General features: G+C 41.4%; 1 protein-coding gene across 1 annotated transcript in view; it reads right to left on the reverse strand.

Annotated features, from left to right (window-relative positions):
• Positions 1–4,533: 4,533 nt before the first annotated feature.
• The window catches only part of LOC119263620 (collagen alpha-3(VI) chain-like), a 36,646-nt gene continuing 24,400 nt past the window's right edge, over positions 4,534–16,779 (reverse strand). The window contains exons 7-16 of the mRNA XM_037539307.1: positions 15,654–16,253; positions 14,848–15,441; positions 14,122–14,709; positions 9,443–10,039; positions 8,609–9,208; positions 7,841–8,437; positions 7,074–7,673; positions 6,240–6,839; positions 5,473–6,069; positions 4,534–5,305 (exon numbers count right to left, since the gene is read on the reverse strand). Of these exons, the coding sequence (XP_037395204.1) occupies positions 4,566–5,305; positions 5,473–6,069; positions 6,240–6,839; positions 7,074–7,673; positions 7,841–8,437; positions 8,609–9,208; positions 9,443–10,039; positions 14,122–14,709; positions 14,848–15,441; positions 15,654–16,253 (6,113 nt within the window). The 3' untranslated portion in view covers positions 4,534–4,565. The remainder of the gene's footprint in view (positions 5,306–5,472; positions 6,070–6,239; positions 6,840–7,073; positions 7,674–7,840; positions 8,438–8,608; positions 9,209–9,442; positions 10,040–14,121; positions 14,710–14,847; positions 15,442–15,653; positions 16,254–16,779) is intronic.

The following is a 16,779-nucleotide window of genomic DNA, read 5'->3' on the forward strand; positions in this document are numbered from 1 at the left end:
TCGCGTACGGTGTTAATTCTGGAGAAAAGCTGCTCTTGGACAGTGGGGAGATTAGCAAAGTCTGTCACTGAGAGTGCAGAACTAGGGTCATATGAGATCTTCTGCAATTCTCTACTATCGGAGCCCCTTGATCCTACGGCGAAGGTCAAGACTCCAAGCTCCTTCAGGGAAGAGGCTGGCATGTCAATGTTATCAAACGACCTTCCGCCACTCAACAAAATCAGTAACTGAGGCACACCCTCTAGACGTCTGCTTCCGGAAGAGGCAGTGAAGATGTTGTCTCTCACATACTGGAGAGCTGCTCCTGTATTGAGGGGTCGCCCCCCTCTGTGCCGTAGACCTCTAAGAGTGTTGAGAACGCTCTCCTTTGTTGTGTACGTGTTAAGATAGAAATGGGCCTCTGGCTCTCTGCTGAACTGGACTACCGACACACGGTCTCTCCTGTCTGACACGTTCAACCTGTCCACCATTCTTTGCACAAAGTCACGCATTGCAGGGAAAGAATCCCTAGTGCCATCTGAACCATCCAAAAGGAACACTACATCTCTCCTGGTCATTCTTCTTTCCGCTACAGGTAGTGAAAAACAAAACAAAAGTCAAATAAACCTTCACTGCTTGTTTTTCAAAATCACCTGACTCACTTAATAGAAACTCTGAATGCACAAATTGACCTATCGTTCTCCCCGCAAATGGCTGTGCGGGCAACCTGAAAATATCTGTGACAATCTGTCTTACCTATGACTGTAGGTTTCACCGGCGTCACATATGAAACTGTGCTTGCGAGAGTGGACAAAAACTGCTGCTGGACAGCGGGAAGGTCAGAGATCTCAGAAATAGACTGAGCATATGAAGGATCACTGACAATTCTCTGAATCTCTCTGCTCGAATTCCTGGTGCCAACACCAAGAATCAAGACCCCACTTTCTTTCAAAGCAGAGGCAGGTGTATCAACATTATCGTTTGACCTTGATCCACTGAGCAAAATGAGAATCTGAGGGACACCCTGTTGACTTCTACTGCCAGCAGAGGAAGTGAAGACATTGTCTCTCACATACTGAAGAGCTGACCCAGTGTTGAGGGGTCTGCCACCTCTGTGCCTTAGAGTCTTGATGGTGTCGAGGACGTCTGTCTCTTCCGAGTAAGTATTTAGATAGAAATGGGTCTCAGGATCTCTACTGTACTGCACCACTGAAACACGGTCCCTGGTCTCCTCAACGTTGAGTTTTTCAACTACTTTTTGTACAAAGTCAAGCATGGCTGGGAATCCATTCCTAGTGCCATCTGAACCATCCAGCAGGAAGACAACATCCTTTCTGCTGATGTCAAATTCAACTGGAAAGAGAACAATGGCATTTGTTAACATGCATCTATTTGAGGTCTAAAGGACATAGAGAAATTTCTTTCATTGCCTAATTTATAGTCTGGCTTCAATTAAGATGAAAAAAACCCCAAACATATAGTTAGGTTAATCGTATTAAAATAATTCTTTCACGCAGTCATACCAGTAGGAGTTGGTGATGCCGGAGTGATGGGAACAGAAACCGCCTCTACAGTGTTGACAAGCTGCACTTGGACATTTGGGAGCTCAGTGAAATCTGACACAGACAGAGCGTATTTAGGCTCATGTGAAATCTTCTGCAGTTCTCTGCTGTCGGAGCCTCGTGATCCTATTGTGAATATCAAGACTCCCAGATCTTTCAGAGCAGAGGCCGGGACATCAACATTGTCAAATGACCTTGCGCCACTCAGAAGGATCAGTATTTGTGGCACACCCTCTAGTCGTCTGCTGCCTGAGGAGGCAGTGAAGACATTGTCTCTAACGTACTGGAGAGCCGCCCCCGTGTTCAGGGGTCTTCCTCCTTTGTGCCTCAGAACACTAACCGTGTCCATTATGTCATCCTTTCTTGTGTACGTGTTTAGATAGAAATGTGTCTCAGGATCTCTGCTGAACTGGACTACAGAAACACGGTCTTTGTCCTCAGCCACATTCAACTTCTCCATCACTCTTAGCACAAAGTCCTTCATCGCAGGGAACCCACTGCGTGTGCCATCTGACCCATCCAGCAGGAAAACAACATCTCTCCTTTGTGCTTCAGGCTCAACTACAGAAATTGAGGTTGAAAAGGCAGAGCACTGTAAACAAGCTCACAATACTATTTTCCTCTTTGCACTGATCATAAAAAGAGTAGCCTTTCATTACATCACCATGATTTGCATGCTACATACATTTTCATTTCTGGACTTCTCTATATACCAGGGAGAATTTGGAACAGCTTTGAAGAAAATCAAGCCCGTAAAAGACTGAGTGACATGGATTAATACTCGGTTTGTCTTACCTATCTGGGTTGGAGAGACAGTTTTGGTCTCTTCGCGTACGGTGTTAATTCTGGAGAAAAGCTGCTCTTGGACAGTGGGGAGATTAGCAAAGTCTGTCACTGAGAGTGCAGAACTAGGGTCATATGAGATCTTCTGCAATTCTCTACTATCGGAGCCCCTTGATCCTACGGCGAAGGTCAAGACTCCAAGCTCCTTCAGGGAAGAGGCTGGCATGTCAATGTTATCAAACGACCTTCCGCCACTCAACAAAATCAGTAACTGAGGCACACCCTCTAGACGTCTGCTTCCGGAAGAGGCAGTGAAGACGTTGTCTCTCACATACTGGAGAGCTGCTCCTGTATTGAGGGGTCGCCCCCCTCTGTGCCGTAGACCTCTAACAGTGTTGAGAACGCTCTCCTTTGTTGTGTACGTGTTAAGATAGAAATGGGCCTCTGGCTCTCTGCTGAACTGGACTACCGACACACGGTCTCTCCTGTCTGACACGTTCAACCTGTCCACCATTCTTTGCACAAAGTCACGCATTGCAGGGAAAGAATCCCTAGTGCCATCTGAACCATCCAAAAGGAACACTACATCTCTCCTGGTCATTCTTCTTTCCGCTACAGGTAGTGAAAAACAAAACAAAAGTCAAATAAACCTTCACTGCTTGTTTTTCAAAATCACCTGACTCACTTAATAGAAACTCTGAATGCACAAATTGACCTATCGTTCTCCCCGCAAATGGCTGTGCGGGCAACCTGAAAATATCTGTGACAATCTGTCTTACCTATGACTGTAGGTTTCACCGGCGTCACATATGAAACTGTGCTTGCGAGAGTGGACAAAAACTGCTGCTGGACAGCGGGAAGGTCAGAGATCTCAGAAATAGACTGAGCATATGAAGGATCACTGACAATTCTCTGAATCTCTCTGCTCGAATTCCTGGTGCCAACACCAAGAATCAAGACCCCACTTTCTTTCAAAGCAGAGGCAGGTGTATCAACATTATCGTTTGACCTTGATCCACTGAGCAAAATGAGAATCTGAGGGACACCCTGTTGACTTCTACTGCCAGCAGAGGAAGTGAAGACATTGTCTCTCACATACTGAAGAGCTGACCCAGTGTTGAGGGGTCTGCCACCTCTGTGCCTTAGAGTCTTGATGGTGTCGAGGACGTCTGTCTCTTCCGAGTAAGTATTTAGATAGAAAGGGGTCTCAGGATCTCTACTGTACTGCACCACTGAAACACGGTCCCTGTTCTCCTCAACGTTGAGTTTTTCAACTACTTTTTGTACAAAGTCAAGCATGGCTGGGAATCCATTCCTAGTGCCATCTGAACCATCCAGCAGGAAGACAACATCCTTTCTGCTGATGTCAAATTCAACTGGAAAGAGAACAATGCCATTTGTTAACATGCATCAATTTGAGGTCTAAAGGACATAGAGAAATTTCTTTCATTGCCTATTTTATAGTCTGGCTTCAATTAAGAAAAAAAAAACAAACAAACATATAGTTAGGTTAATCGTATTAAAATAATTCTTTCACGCAGTCATACCAGTAGGAGTTGGTGATGCCGGAGTGATGGGAACAGAAACCGCCTCTACAGTGTTGACAAGCTGCACTTGGACATTTGGGAGCTCAGTGAAATCTGACACAGACAGAGCGTATTTAGGCTCATGTGAAATCTTCTGCAGTTCTCTGCTGTCGGAGCCTCGTGATCCTATTGTGAATATCAAGACTCCCAGATCTTTCAGAGCAGAGGCCGGGACATCAACATTGTCAAATGACCTTGCGCCACTCAGAAGGATCAGTATTTGTGGCACACCCTCTAGTCGTCTGCTGCCTGAGGAGGCAGTGAAGACATTGTCTCTAACGTACTGGAGAGCCGCCCCCGTGTTCAGGGGTCTTCCTCCTTTGTGCCTCAGAACACTAACCGTGTCCACTATGTCATCCTTTCTTGTGTACGTGTTTAGATAGAAATGTGTCTCAGGATCTCTGCTGAACTGGACTACAGAAACACGGTCTTTGTCCTCAGCCACATTCAACTTCTCCATCACTCTTAGCACAAAGTCTTTCATCGCAGGGAACCCACTGCGTGTGCCATCTGACCCATCCAGCAGGAAAACAACATCTCTCCTTTGTGCTTCAGGCTCAACTACAGAAATTGAGGTTGAAAAGGCAGAGCACTGTAAGCAAGCTCACAATACTATTTTCCTCTTTGCACTGATCATAAAAAGAGTAGCCTTTCATTACATCACCATGATTTGCATGCTACATACATTTTCATTTCTGGACTTCTCTATATACCAGGGAGAATTTGGAACAGCTTTGAAGAAAATCAGGCCCGTAAAAGACTGAGTGACATGGATTAATACTCGGTTTGTCTTACCTATCTGGGTTGGAGAGACAGTTTTGGTCTCTTCGCGTACGGTGTTAATTCTGGAGAAAAGCTGCTCTTGGACAGTGGGGAGATTAGCAAAGTCTGTCACTGAGAGTGCAGAACTAGGGTCATATGAGATCTTCTGCAATTCTCTACTATCGGAGCCCCTTGATCCTACGGCGAAGGTCAAGACTCCAAGCTCCTTCAGGGAAGAGGCTGGCATGTCAATGTTATCAAACGACCTTCCGCCACTCAACAAAATCAGTAACTGAGGCACACCCTCTAGACGTCTGCTTCCGGAAGAGGCAGTGAAGACGTTGTCTCTCACATACTGGAGAGCTGCTCCTGTATTGAGGGGTCGCCCCCCTCTGTGCCGTAGACCTCTAACAGTGTTGAGAACGCTCTCCTTTGTTGTGTACGTGTTAAGATAGAAATGGGCCTCTGGCTCTCTGCTGAACTGGACTACCGACACACGGTCTCTCCTGTCTGACACGTTCAACCTGTCCACCATTCTTTGCACAAAGTCACGCATTGCAGGGAAAGAATCCCTAGTGCCATCTGAACCATCCAAAAGGAACACTACATCTCTCCTGGTCATTCTTCTTTCCGCTACAGGTAGTGAAAAACAAAACAAAAGTCAAATAAACCTTCACTGCTTGTTTTTCAAAATCACCTGACTCACTTAATAGAAACTCTGAATGCACAAATTGACCTATCGTTCTCCCCGCAAATGGCTGTGCGGGCAACCTGAAAATATCTGTAACAATCTGTCTTACCTATGACTGTAGGTTTCACCGGCGTCACATATGAAACTGTGCTTGCGAGAGTGGACAAAAACTGCTGCTGGACAGCGGGAAGGTCAGAGATCTCAGAAATAGACTGAGCATATGAAGGATCACTGACAATTCTCTGAATCTCTCTGCTCGAATTCCTGGTGCCAACACCAAGAATCAAGACCCCACTTTCTTTCAAAGCAGAGGCAGGTGTATCAACATTATCGTTTGACCTTGATCCACTGAGCAAAATGAGAATCTGAGGGACACCCTGTTGACTTCTACTGCCAGCAGAGGAAGTGAAGACCTTGTCTCTCACATACTGAAGAGCTGACCCAGTGTTGAGGGGTCTGCCACCTCTGTGCCTTAGAGTCTTGATGGTGTCGAGGACGTCTGTCTCTTCCGAGTAAGTATTTAGATAGAAATGGGTCTCAGGATCTCTACTGTACTGCACCACTGAAACACGGTCCCTGTTCTCCTCAACATTGAGTTTTTCAACTACTTTTTGTACAAAGTCAAGCATGGCTGGGAATCCATTCCTAGTGCCATCTGAACCATCCAGCAGGAAGACAACATCCTTTCTGCTGATGTCAAAATCAACTGGAAAGAGAACAATGCCATTTGTTAACATGCATCAATTTGAGGTCTAAAGGACATAGAGAAATTTCTTTCATTGCCTATTTTATAGTCTGGCTTCAATTAAGAAAAAAAAACAAACAAACATATAGTTAGGTTAATCGTATTAAAATAATTCTTTCACGCAGTCATACCAGTAGGAGTTGGTGATGCCGGAGTGATGGGAACAGAAACAGCCTCTACAGTGTTGACAAGCTGCTCTTGGACATTTGGGAGCTCAGTGAAATCTGACACAGACAGAGCGTATTTAGGCTCATGTGAAATCTTCTGCAGTTCTCTGCTGTCGGAGCCTCGTGATCCTATTGTGAATATCAAGACTCCCAGATCTTTCAGAGCAGAGGCCGGGACATCAACATTGTCAAATGACCTTGCGCCACTCAGAAGGATCAGTATTTGTGGCACACCCTCTAGTCGTCTGCTGCCTGAGGAGGCAGTGAAGACATTGTCTCTAACGTACTGGAGAGCCGCCCCCGTGTTCAGGGGTCTTCCTCCTTTGTGCCTCAGAGCTCTAACCGTGTCCACTATGTCATCCTTTCTTGTGTACGTGTTTAGATAGAAATGTGTCTCAGGATCTCTGCTGAACTGGACTACAGAAACACGGTCTTTGTCCTCAGCCACATTCAACTTCTCCATCACTCTTAGCACAAAGTCCTTCATCGCAGGGAACCCACTGCGTGTGCCATCTGACCCATCCAGCAGGAAAACAACATCTCTCCTTTGTGCTTCAGGCTCAACTACAGAAATTGAGGTTGAAAAGGCAGAGCACTGTAAACAAGCTCACAATACTATATTCCTCTTTGCACTGATCATAAAAAGAGTAGCCTTTCATTACATCACCATGATTTGCATGCTACATACATTTTTATTTCTGGACTTCTCTATATACCAGGGAGAATTTGGAACAGCTTTCAAGAAAATCAGGCCCGTAAAAGACTGAGTGACATGGATTAATACTCGGTTTGTCTTACCTATCTGGGTTGGAGAGACAGTTTTGGTCTCTTCGCGTACGGTGTTAATTCTGGAGAAAAGCTGCTCTTGGACAGTGGGGAGATTAGCAAAGTCTGTCACTGAGAGTGCAGAACTAGGGTCATATGAGATCTTCTGCAATTCTCTACTATCGGAGCCCCTTGATCCTACGGCGAAGGTCAAGACTCCAAGCTGCTTCAGGGAAGAGGCTGGCATGTCAATGTTATCAAACGACCTTCCGCCACTCAACAAAATCAGTAACTGAGGCACACCCTCTAGACGTCTGCTTCCGGAAGAGGCAGTGAAGACGTTGTCTCTCACATACTGGAGAGCTGCTCCTGTATTGAGGGGTCGCCCCCCTCTGTGCCGTAGACCTCTAACAGTGTTGAGAACGCTCTCCTTTGTTGTGTACGTGTTAAGATAGAAATGGGCCAATGGCTCTCTGCTGAACTGGACTACCGACACACGGTCTCTCCTGTCTGACACATTCAACCTGTCCACCATTCTTTGCACAAAGTAACGCATTGCAGGGAAAGAATCCCTAGTGCCATCTGAGCCATCCAAAAGGAACACTACATCCCTCCTGGTCATTCTTCCTTCCACTACAGGTAGTGAAAAACAAACCAAAAGTCAAATAAACCTTCACTGCTTGTTTTTCAAAATCACATGACTCACTTAATAGAAACTCTGAATGCACAAATTGACCTATCGTTCTCTCCGCAAATGGCTGTGCGGGCAACCTGAAAATATCTGTGACAATCTGTCTTACCTATGACTGTAGGTTTCACCGGCGTCACATATGAAACTGTGCTTGCGAGAGTGGACAAAAACTGCTGCTGGACAGCGGGAAGGTCAGAGATCTCAGAAATAGACTGAGCATATGAAGGATCACTGACAATTCTCTGAATCTCTCTGCTCGAATTCCTGGTGCCAACACCAAGAATCAAGACCCCACTTTCTTTCAAAGCAGAGGCAGGTGTATCGACATTATCGTTTGACCTTGATCCACTGAGCAAAATGAGAATCTGAGGGACACCCTGTTGACTTCTACTGCCAGCAGAGGAAGTGAAGACATTGTCTCTCACATACTGAAGAGCTGACCCAGTGTTGAGGGGTCTGCCACCTCTGTGCCTTAGAGTCTTGATGGTGTCGAGGACGTCTGTCTCTTCTGAGTAAGTATTTAGATAGAAATGGGCCTCAGGATCTCTACTGTACTGCACCACTGAAACGCGGTCCCTGCTCTCCTCAACGTTGAGTTTTTCAACTACTTTTTGTACAAAGTCAAGCATGGCTGGGAATCCATTCCTAGTGCCATCTGAACCATCCAGCAGGAAGACAACATCCTTTCTGCTGATGTCAAAATCAGCTGGAAAGAGAACAATGCCATTTGTTAACATGCATCAATTTGAGGTCTAAAGGACATAGAGAAATTTCTTTCATTGCCTATTTTATAGTCTGGCTTCAATTAAGAAAAAAAAAAACCCCAAACATATAGTTAGGTTAATTGTATTAAAATAATTCTTTCACGCAGTCATACCAGTAGGAGTTGGTGATGCTGGAGTGATGGGAACGGAAACAGCCTCTACAGTGTTGACAAGCTGCTCTTGGACATTTGGGAGCTCAATGAAATCTGACACAGACAGAGCGTATTTAGGCTCATGTGAAATCTTCTGCAGTTCTCTGCTGTCGGAGCCTCGTGATCCTATTGTGAATATCAAGACTCCCAGATCTTTCAGAGCAGAGGCCGGGACATCAACATTGTCAAATGACCTTGCGCCACTCAGAAGGATCAGTATTTGTGGCACACCCTCTAGTCGTCTGCTGCCTGAGGAGGCAGTGAAGACATTGTCTCTAACGTACTTGAGAGCCGCCCCTGTGTTCAGGGGTCTTCCTCCTTTGTGCTTCAGAACTCTAACCGTGTCCACTACGTCATCCTTTCTTGTGTATGTGTTTAGATTGAAATGTGTCTCAGGATCTCTGCTGAACTGGACTACAGAAACACGGTCTTTGTCCTCAGCCACATTCAACTTCTCCATCACTCTTAGCACAAAGTCCTTCATCGCAGGGAACCCACTGCGTGTGCCATCTGACCCATCCAGCAGGAAAACAACATCTCTCCTTTGTGCATCAGGCTCAACTACAGAAATTGAGGTTGAAAAGGCAGAGCACTGTAAACAAGCTCACAATACTATTTTCCTCTTTGCACTGATCATAAAAAGAGTAGCCTTTCATTACGTCACCATGATTTGCATGCTACATACATTTTCATTTCTGGACTTCTCTATATACCAGGGAGAATTTGGAACAGCTTTGAAGAAAATCAGGCCTGTAAAAGACTGAGTGAAATGGATTAATACTAGGTTTGTCTTACCTATCTGGGTTGGAGAGACAGTTTTGGTCTCTTCGTGTACGGTGTTAATTCTGGAGAAAAGCTGCTCTTGCACAGTGGGGAGATTAGCAAAGTCTGTCACTGAGAGTGCAGAACTAGGGTCATATGAGATCTTCTGCAATTCTCTACTATCGGAGCCCCTTGATCCTACGGCGAAGGTCAAGACTCCAAGCTCCTTCAGGGAAGAGGCTGGCATGTCAATGTTATCAAATGACCTTCCGCCACTCAACAAAATCAGTAACTGAGGCACACCCTCTAGACGTCTGCTTCCGGCAGAGGCAGTGAAGACGTTGTCTCTCACATACTGGAGAGCTGCTCCTGTATTGAGGGGTCGCCCCCCTCTGTGCCGTAGACCTCTAACAGTGTTGAGAACGCTCTCCTTTGTTGTGTACGTGTTAAGATAGAAATGGGCTTCTGGCTCTCTGCTGAACTGGACTACCGACACATGGTCTCTCCTGTCTGACACGTTCAGCCTGTCCACCATTCTTTGCACAAAGTCACGCATTGCAGGGAAAGAATCCCTAGTGCCATCTGAACCATCCAAAAGGAATACTATGTCATGTTTATTTTGCTTTTTGCCTAGGAAGTAGTGAAAATAATAAATAACTGAATACTATGTTTTTGGATACATACATGTACATTTTACTTGAATTTTTTTATTCTTCTGTGGTCATTTTTATTGCACTCTTGACTTACCAATGTCTTGTACTGTTTTTTCTTCCTCATCCTTTTTTCTTAATGAAATAGTTTTAATTGCTGCCTCTACTTGCTCTTGGATATTTGGCAAGTAAGTAAAGTCAGCCACAGAGAATGATTCTTTTTCAGATGAAATGTTCTTTATTTCATTACTATCTGAATTTTGTGTCCCTATTCCAATTATTGACACTCCATTATTTTTTAAAATGTTGGCTGGTTCTTCAGTATTGTCTTTTGATTTTCCACTTGTGAGCATAATTAATATTTGAGGGAGTCCTTCAGTGTGTCTGCTTCCTGAGGAGGTCACAAATATATTGTTTGTCACATACCGTAATGCAGAACCTGTATTGAGGGGCCTGCCTCCTCGATGCGTAAGGCCTTTTACAGCACTTAACACATCTTCCTTCTTTGAGAATGAATTTAGATAAAAATTAGCGACAGGTACATTACTGTACTGAATTACTGAGATTCTGTCATTGTTAACTCCAACAGCCAGGTTTGCAATAACATTGTAAAGAAAATCACGTAAGGCTTGAAATCCTCGTCTTGTATTGTCTGAGCCATCCACAAGAAAAGCAATATCCCTTTTCAATCCTTTATGCCGATCTGAAATAGCTGAACATTAGAAAACAACAGTTGGCATAATTTACATAAACATTTCAACAAATTTTATGTAATGTCCAAAGTCAAAATATATTTGTAATTTTACTCTCACAAAATTGAATTTAAGAGACTAAGCTTTCCATTTTGTGAAACTTAAACCAGAAAGCCTCCTTACCATCAACTTGGTTTACTGTTTTGAGTTTTTCTTCTGCTAGTTTTGCTAGTAGGCTCTGTTGAATATTTTGCAAATTATAAAAATCAGGAACTTTATATGTATAATTTGTCTGTGAAGCTATGGCCTCCATTTCAATGTTATCTGTTAGTCTTGATCCAATGACAAATATTGCGACTCCAGCATTCTTCAAAGTGCTTGCAGGCCCTCGAGGAGAGTCTCTTGACCTCCCACTTGCCAATAGCACAATGATCTGCTTTGCACCTTCACTCTCTCGACTTCCGTTTTTGGGAGTCAGTACATTGTCTTTCACAAATTGAAGTGCTAAGCCAATGTATTGTGGTCTTCCACCCTGTGGTCTGAGATTTTGCACAGCATTTGTTACTTTATCAGCAGATGTAAAAGTGTTGAGATTGAAGTTTGTCACTGCAGTGTTGCTGAACTGCACAACAGCAATTTGATCCTTGTTATGACCAATATCAAGTTTATTCACCAAACTGGCCAGAAATTCTCGTAATGCTGTGAAATGGTTTCGAACATCATCGGATCCGTCAATGAGGAACACAATGTCTCTTTTGGTGGTCAGAGTTTGGACTAGAAAAAATATGGTACAATGCTTTGTGAGTGACACAGTTATCTCAAAGTATTTTAAGATAATACTTAACATCAACATGAACTGCACAGCAAATGCCTAGACTAAAACTATACTCACTAGAAGATTTAACCTGCTAATGATAATAATATTTCTTCCTAATTGTTTGACTGATTTAATAATTTTATATTTTTTGAACATGCCTAGTAACCTTTGAATTTTCCAAAATATGGACATTGTTTATCAGCATGTGTAAGGATCAAAATGTTTAACTGTGAACAGAAATTTATACTGCAGTTAATCAGCTCAACTCTGCATTTCCCTGTATTGTCTTCTTGATGGAAAAATACATATATGCAGAACCAAGCTCAGCCAGGAGAAACTGTTGGTTTCCTTTGTAAATTGTTAAGGGTATGGATACTGTTCCTCACTAACACTTTAACACTTAAAAATCTTAGATTTATTATTATTTGGTAACTACTTCAATGCAGAATGGCTGAGCTATTTTTAGGTCATGGAAGTGTGTAATAAAATGTAGGTCTGCCAGCAGGCCCTGGCCATTTAACACCAAAGAAGTGTTAAAGAGAAGTCTGGGGAAAACCTTTTATCTTTATTCATGGCCAAATCTACAGCATCACTAGTAAGCTTTCAAGTGTGCTATCAACATTACAATCTGGACAAGTGTCACTTGAATGACCATGCTCTGCACATAACCAAATAAAAATAATTATTAAAAATGACTTTTTGATCTCACATATTCATATTGCTGCTGTAGGAAGAAAATCTTGTATTTCCATTTTTGTCATTTTTCAGTTTTTGACATAATTAGAAAATACCTGTTGCTCTTTATATTGTTTGTAAACTTCATGATGAATGGACCAGAAGAAACGACCCAAAATAATGAAAAAATTCCAGTTCCACTGACTTACATTAAAAGTAAAGTACGTTTTTTCCTTCTCCTTTAAAGTTATCATTTTAGAGATACGAAGCTTTCTTCTGACAAAAGGATATGTTTATTTGTCATAGTTTGTTTGATTTGTGTAGTATTCTGTTGGTTGGTTCTGATCATTAAAGGGTTTATTAAGCAGACAGTTTTAAAATTTTAATCTAATTTATGTGAAGTTTTAATACAAAGGAAACAGGGAGAATATCCTTTAAATTCACAAGCTCAGAGTTTTGAATTTGATCTAATAAACATAAATATGAGACTTCCCTGTACATTTTTTCCATTTTGGTAACACTGTATATAATAACTTTGCTTAATAAACTACTATCTGACCATTAATAGCCATGAACAAATTATCAATCAGAATTTGACAATATACAAATGTTTACAAAGGATAGTTCATGAGGTTGTCAATGTGTGTATTCATATTTATAAATGCTGTATATGCCGTTTTTCCATTCATAACAAACCCATTAACTAATAAACAACAAGCTGTACAACATCTGTGCATGTATAAAAATCACTGCTGAAAATGACTGAAATATTATTTTCTAATAGTCACATGTGCTTTATATTTTGTGTAGTATGTATGTATGATTATATCTTATTGATAAATAATTACACAACTTATGTGTAAAGCTAGTTGAACTAGCTAAACATGTTAAGGGATGTGGGTAAAATATCTGCTTTAGTTGTTGTCCTTTTTACTGTAGCTAAAGCTTAAACTGCTCATTATTACTTTATATTTCTAAAATAAAGACAAGAAGTGTCTGTCATGTGACTTTGCCAAAATGAAGCCTGAGCAATGTACTGTTGGTGCTTAAGATCTCATATGGCGACTCTCTCCAGCTGATCATGAGGGTTTATCGCAGAGTGTTGCAAGTGTTGCATATGGCCTCCACTTTAGCTCCTACAAAAAGGTCTACAAAAATAGATATTTTACACACTTAACAGACGTTGTAGCAACACATGAATTATGTAATAATTTAGCTAAAGGATATTTTGCCATCATATGTACACACTGGAAAAAATATAAAACTTCTATAACAGTCAGAAAGTTACACATTTCAGTAATTTGCTGCATTGATTTGTTTACATGCATTGATGTTGTACAGCACTATTTATTAGTTAATGATTATTATTAGCTTTGTTGTAAATGTACAAAAATACACAATGTACAACATTCATAAATATGAATACTGACATCAGCACATACATTAACTGTCATTTATAAAGAGCTACATATTTTCACATTCGGATTAAATTATAATTTGTTCACAGCTTTTAATGGTCAGTTAATGGTTTATTAAATAAAGTTTTTATAAAATGTTACCCATTTTGGTATAGCTTTATATTAATTAATCAGGATGCTTTAAGTAGATTTTGTTCAGGGAGAATTTATAATTAGACAGTACAGCTGAGTTGAGTACTTTATTGTTTTTTTCTGGACAGCACTAAAATTCTGTTTGTCCACGTTTGATGATAACTAATAAAAGAGGCTAAAGGTCTCAATACCAAGGCTTGACTAACTTGGCCTAATGGCTATATTTTATTTATTAATTGATTTTTTAAAATTAAGTAGAGGTGGGGCTTATGAATTAAGAGAATAACAACAAACAATCTTACTGCAGTTTCTTAATAAGAATCCTTACCCTCTGATGTTAAAAACTGCTCTTGAATTTCTTCACTTCCATGCACAACATTGGCAACACTTTGGTAAATGTTGTCAAGGTAGTTAAAGTCAGTGATGGAGAAGGCATGCGCTGGTGTAGAGGACATAGTCTGTAACTCCAAAGTATCAGCGTTTGTTGTCCCAATGGTAAATATTTTTATTCCCTTCTCCCTTAATGCCTGCGACACACCTCTGATATCATCATTTGATCGGTCACCACAAAACATGTACAGTATCTGAGGTATACCCTCTTGATGTCTTCCTCCTGATGATGGAGTGAATATATAGTCTCTAATAAACCGGAGAGCAGAACCACTGTTCTGTGGCCTTCCTCCTTTATGCTTCACAGACCGTACTGAACTCATTACATCATTCTTGTTTGAATATGAGTTGAGATAAAAGTTGGCAGTAGTATCCTGACTGTACTGGACCAAGGCAACCCTGTCACCATTTTCCTCTATTTTGAGGTTTTCAATAACCTTTTGGACAAAACCACGGATTGCTTCAAAGCCATTTCTAGAGTCATCAGATCCATCCACAAGAAATGCCACATCTTTTTTGTCAGATTCTGGAACAAAAAAGTAAATACTAGATCTCAAAACAGAAACATAAGCAGGTCCCTTTAAAGTAATGCACAGCCTAACAAAATATGGCACTTGATTGTGTCATATCAAATGAGAAATCTCAAATGAGTATCATCTCTTACCAAAACCTGGAGGAATCATGGTTGGAACTTGTTTTATTGATACCCCTTTGATGAAAGACAAAACATCCTCAGAAATTGTGGAAAGTTCCTCGAAGTTAGCAACGAAAAAATTATTTGGTTGGTGGGATACGGTTTGTAATTCAAGGGTATCAGCATTTGTTGTACCAATACTTAGTGAAATAACACCTTTTTCTTTCAGGACTTTGACTGGGCCTCTAACATCATCCCTAGACCGTCCAGTACTCAGCAGAACCAAAATCTGTGGTACACGCTCTAAATGTCTGCTTCCTGATAGGACGGTGAACACATTGTCATTCACATATTGTAGGGCTGCTCCAATATAAAGGGATCTTCCACCTTTATGCCTCAATCGTTTTACACTGTCAGTAACCTCCTCTCTTGATGAATGCGTATTCAAAAAGAAATCAACAGTTGCAGTGTCACCATACTGGACCACAGACATCTGATCCCTGTTGTTCCCTATGTTCAGTCTCTCTGCCAATAACTGAACAAACTTTTGCACACTTGAGAAACTTCTCCTTGTATTGTCTGAGCCATCAATTAAAAGCACAACATCTCTTTTCCCAGAATCTGCTGTAAAGAAAAAATGCAAAAGTTTCTGAGGAGATAACATGATGCAATGCTCCTATTAATAAGAGGTTTTCCAGAAACAGTAAGCTTTTTTTGTACTGTAAAAGTGCAAATTAAAATCCTTAACCCTTCATTTTTGTCACAGATATGTTTCTACATTGCAGTGCCCACAAACATACAGAGTACATTTAAAAAGTAGGTAAAGGCATCCTTACCTAATGTAGTTGGTCGCAACCTCTTTGGCTGACGAGGTACTCTTTTCACATATGACATAAGTTCCTGCTCAATATTTTGGAGGCCATCAAACTGAGGTACAGTAAAAGTGTGACTGGGAGTGTGTGATATCATCTGAAGCTGAACAATGTCTGCAGTTTGAGTCCCAACACAGAATGGCACAATTTTTTCTTGTTTTAGTGCTGCTGCTGGACCTCGAACATCATCTTGGGACCTCCCTCCAGTTACCAGAATAAGAATCTGAGGAACACCCTCTAAGTATCTACTTCCAGAAGAAGTAATAAAGACATGGTTTTTAATAAAATCAAGAGCTGCCCCAATGTTAAGGTGACTTCCTCCTTGGTGCTGCAGGCTTTTGATTGAATTGAAGACATCTTGCTTTAAGAAGTGTGTATTTAGGAGGAAATGGACCTGTGCCTGTGTGCTGTACTGGACCACAGACACACGGTCTCTGCTATCTCCAATATTAAGTTTATCCACCATTCTTTGAACAAACAGACACATGAGTGGAAATCCATCCCTAGTGTTATCAGACCCGTCCAGTAGAATCACAACGTCTCTCTGTGCTGCATCTAATTCAACTGGGATACAAATAACAATGCTTCATTGAAATGTAAATCCTATCAATTAACCGGTTTCTTCAATACTAGAAAAAAAAGGATTAGGAGTAATATTGTTTTCAAAACATTTCACAGTTTAGTAATGGAATACATATGTTAATAGTATAGTATAGTATTGTATAGTAGTGTTAGAATAAAATAGGATTGAAACCATAGATTTCTTCCTGACTGAAATCTATGAAGGAAATTGAACAAACAAGCCACTGAGGCAAGCAAAGTTTGAAGATGTGGGATTTCTGCTGATGGAGTATCAACAATGATTTGGAAATCATTGACTCAAGGAAGAGTTTAAGCTGAAGAGAAGTCTTCATAATATCAAAGACTTTCCCAAAGCAAAAAAAAAACAAGATCTGTGGGAAAACCGTGGAAATGCCCATCTAGGTAAAAGAGAAGAACACAGCCAAGAATTAAAGATCTAGGAGCAAAGCTGATCTTGTCAACAAGATCTGAATCCAGGGAAAGGCTGAATCCATTGAATGACTTCAGG

The sequence above is a fragment of the Pygocentrus nattereri genome, chromosome 6 (assembly GCF_015220715.1).
Source record: "Pygocentrus nattereri isolate fPygNat1 chromosome 6, fPygNat1.pri, whole genome shotgun sequence".
In the NCBI taxonomy this organism is placed as follows: Eukaryota; Metazoa; Chordata; class Actinopteri; order Characiformes; family Serrasalmidae; genus Pygocentrus; species Pygocentrus nattereri.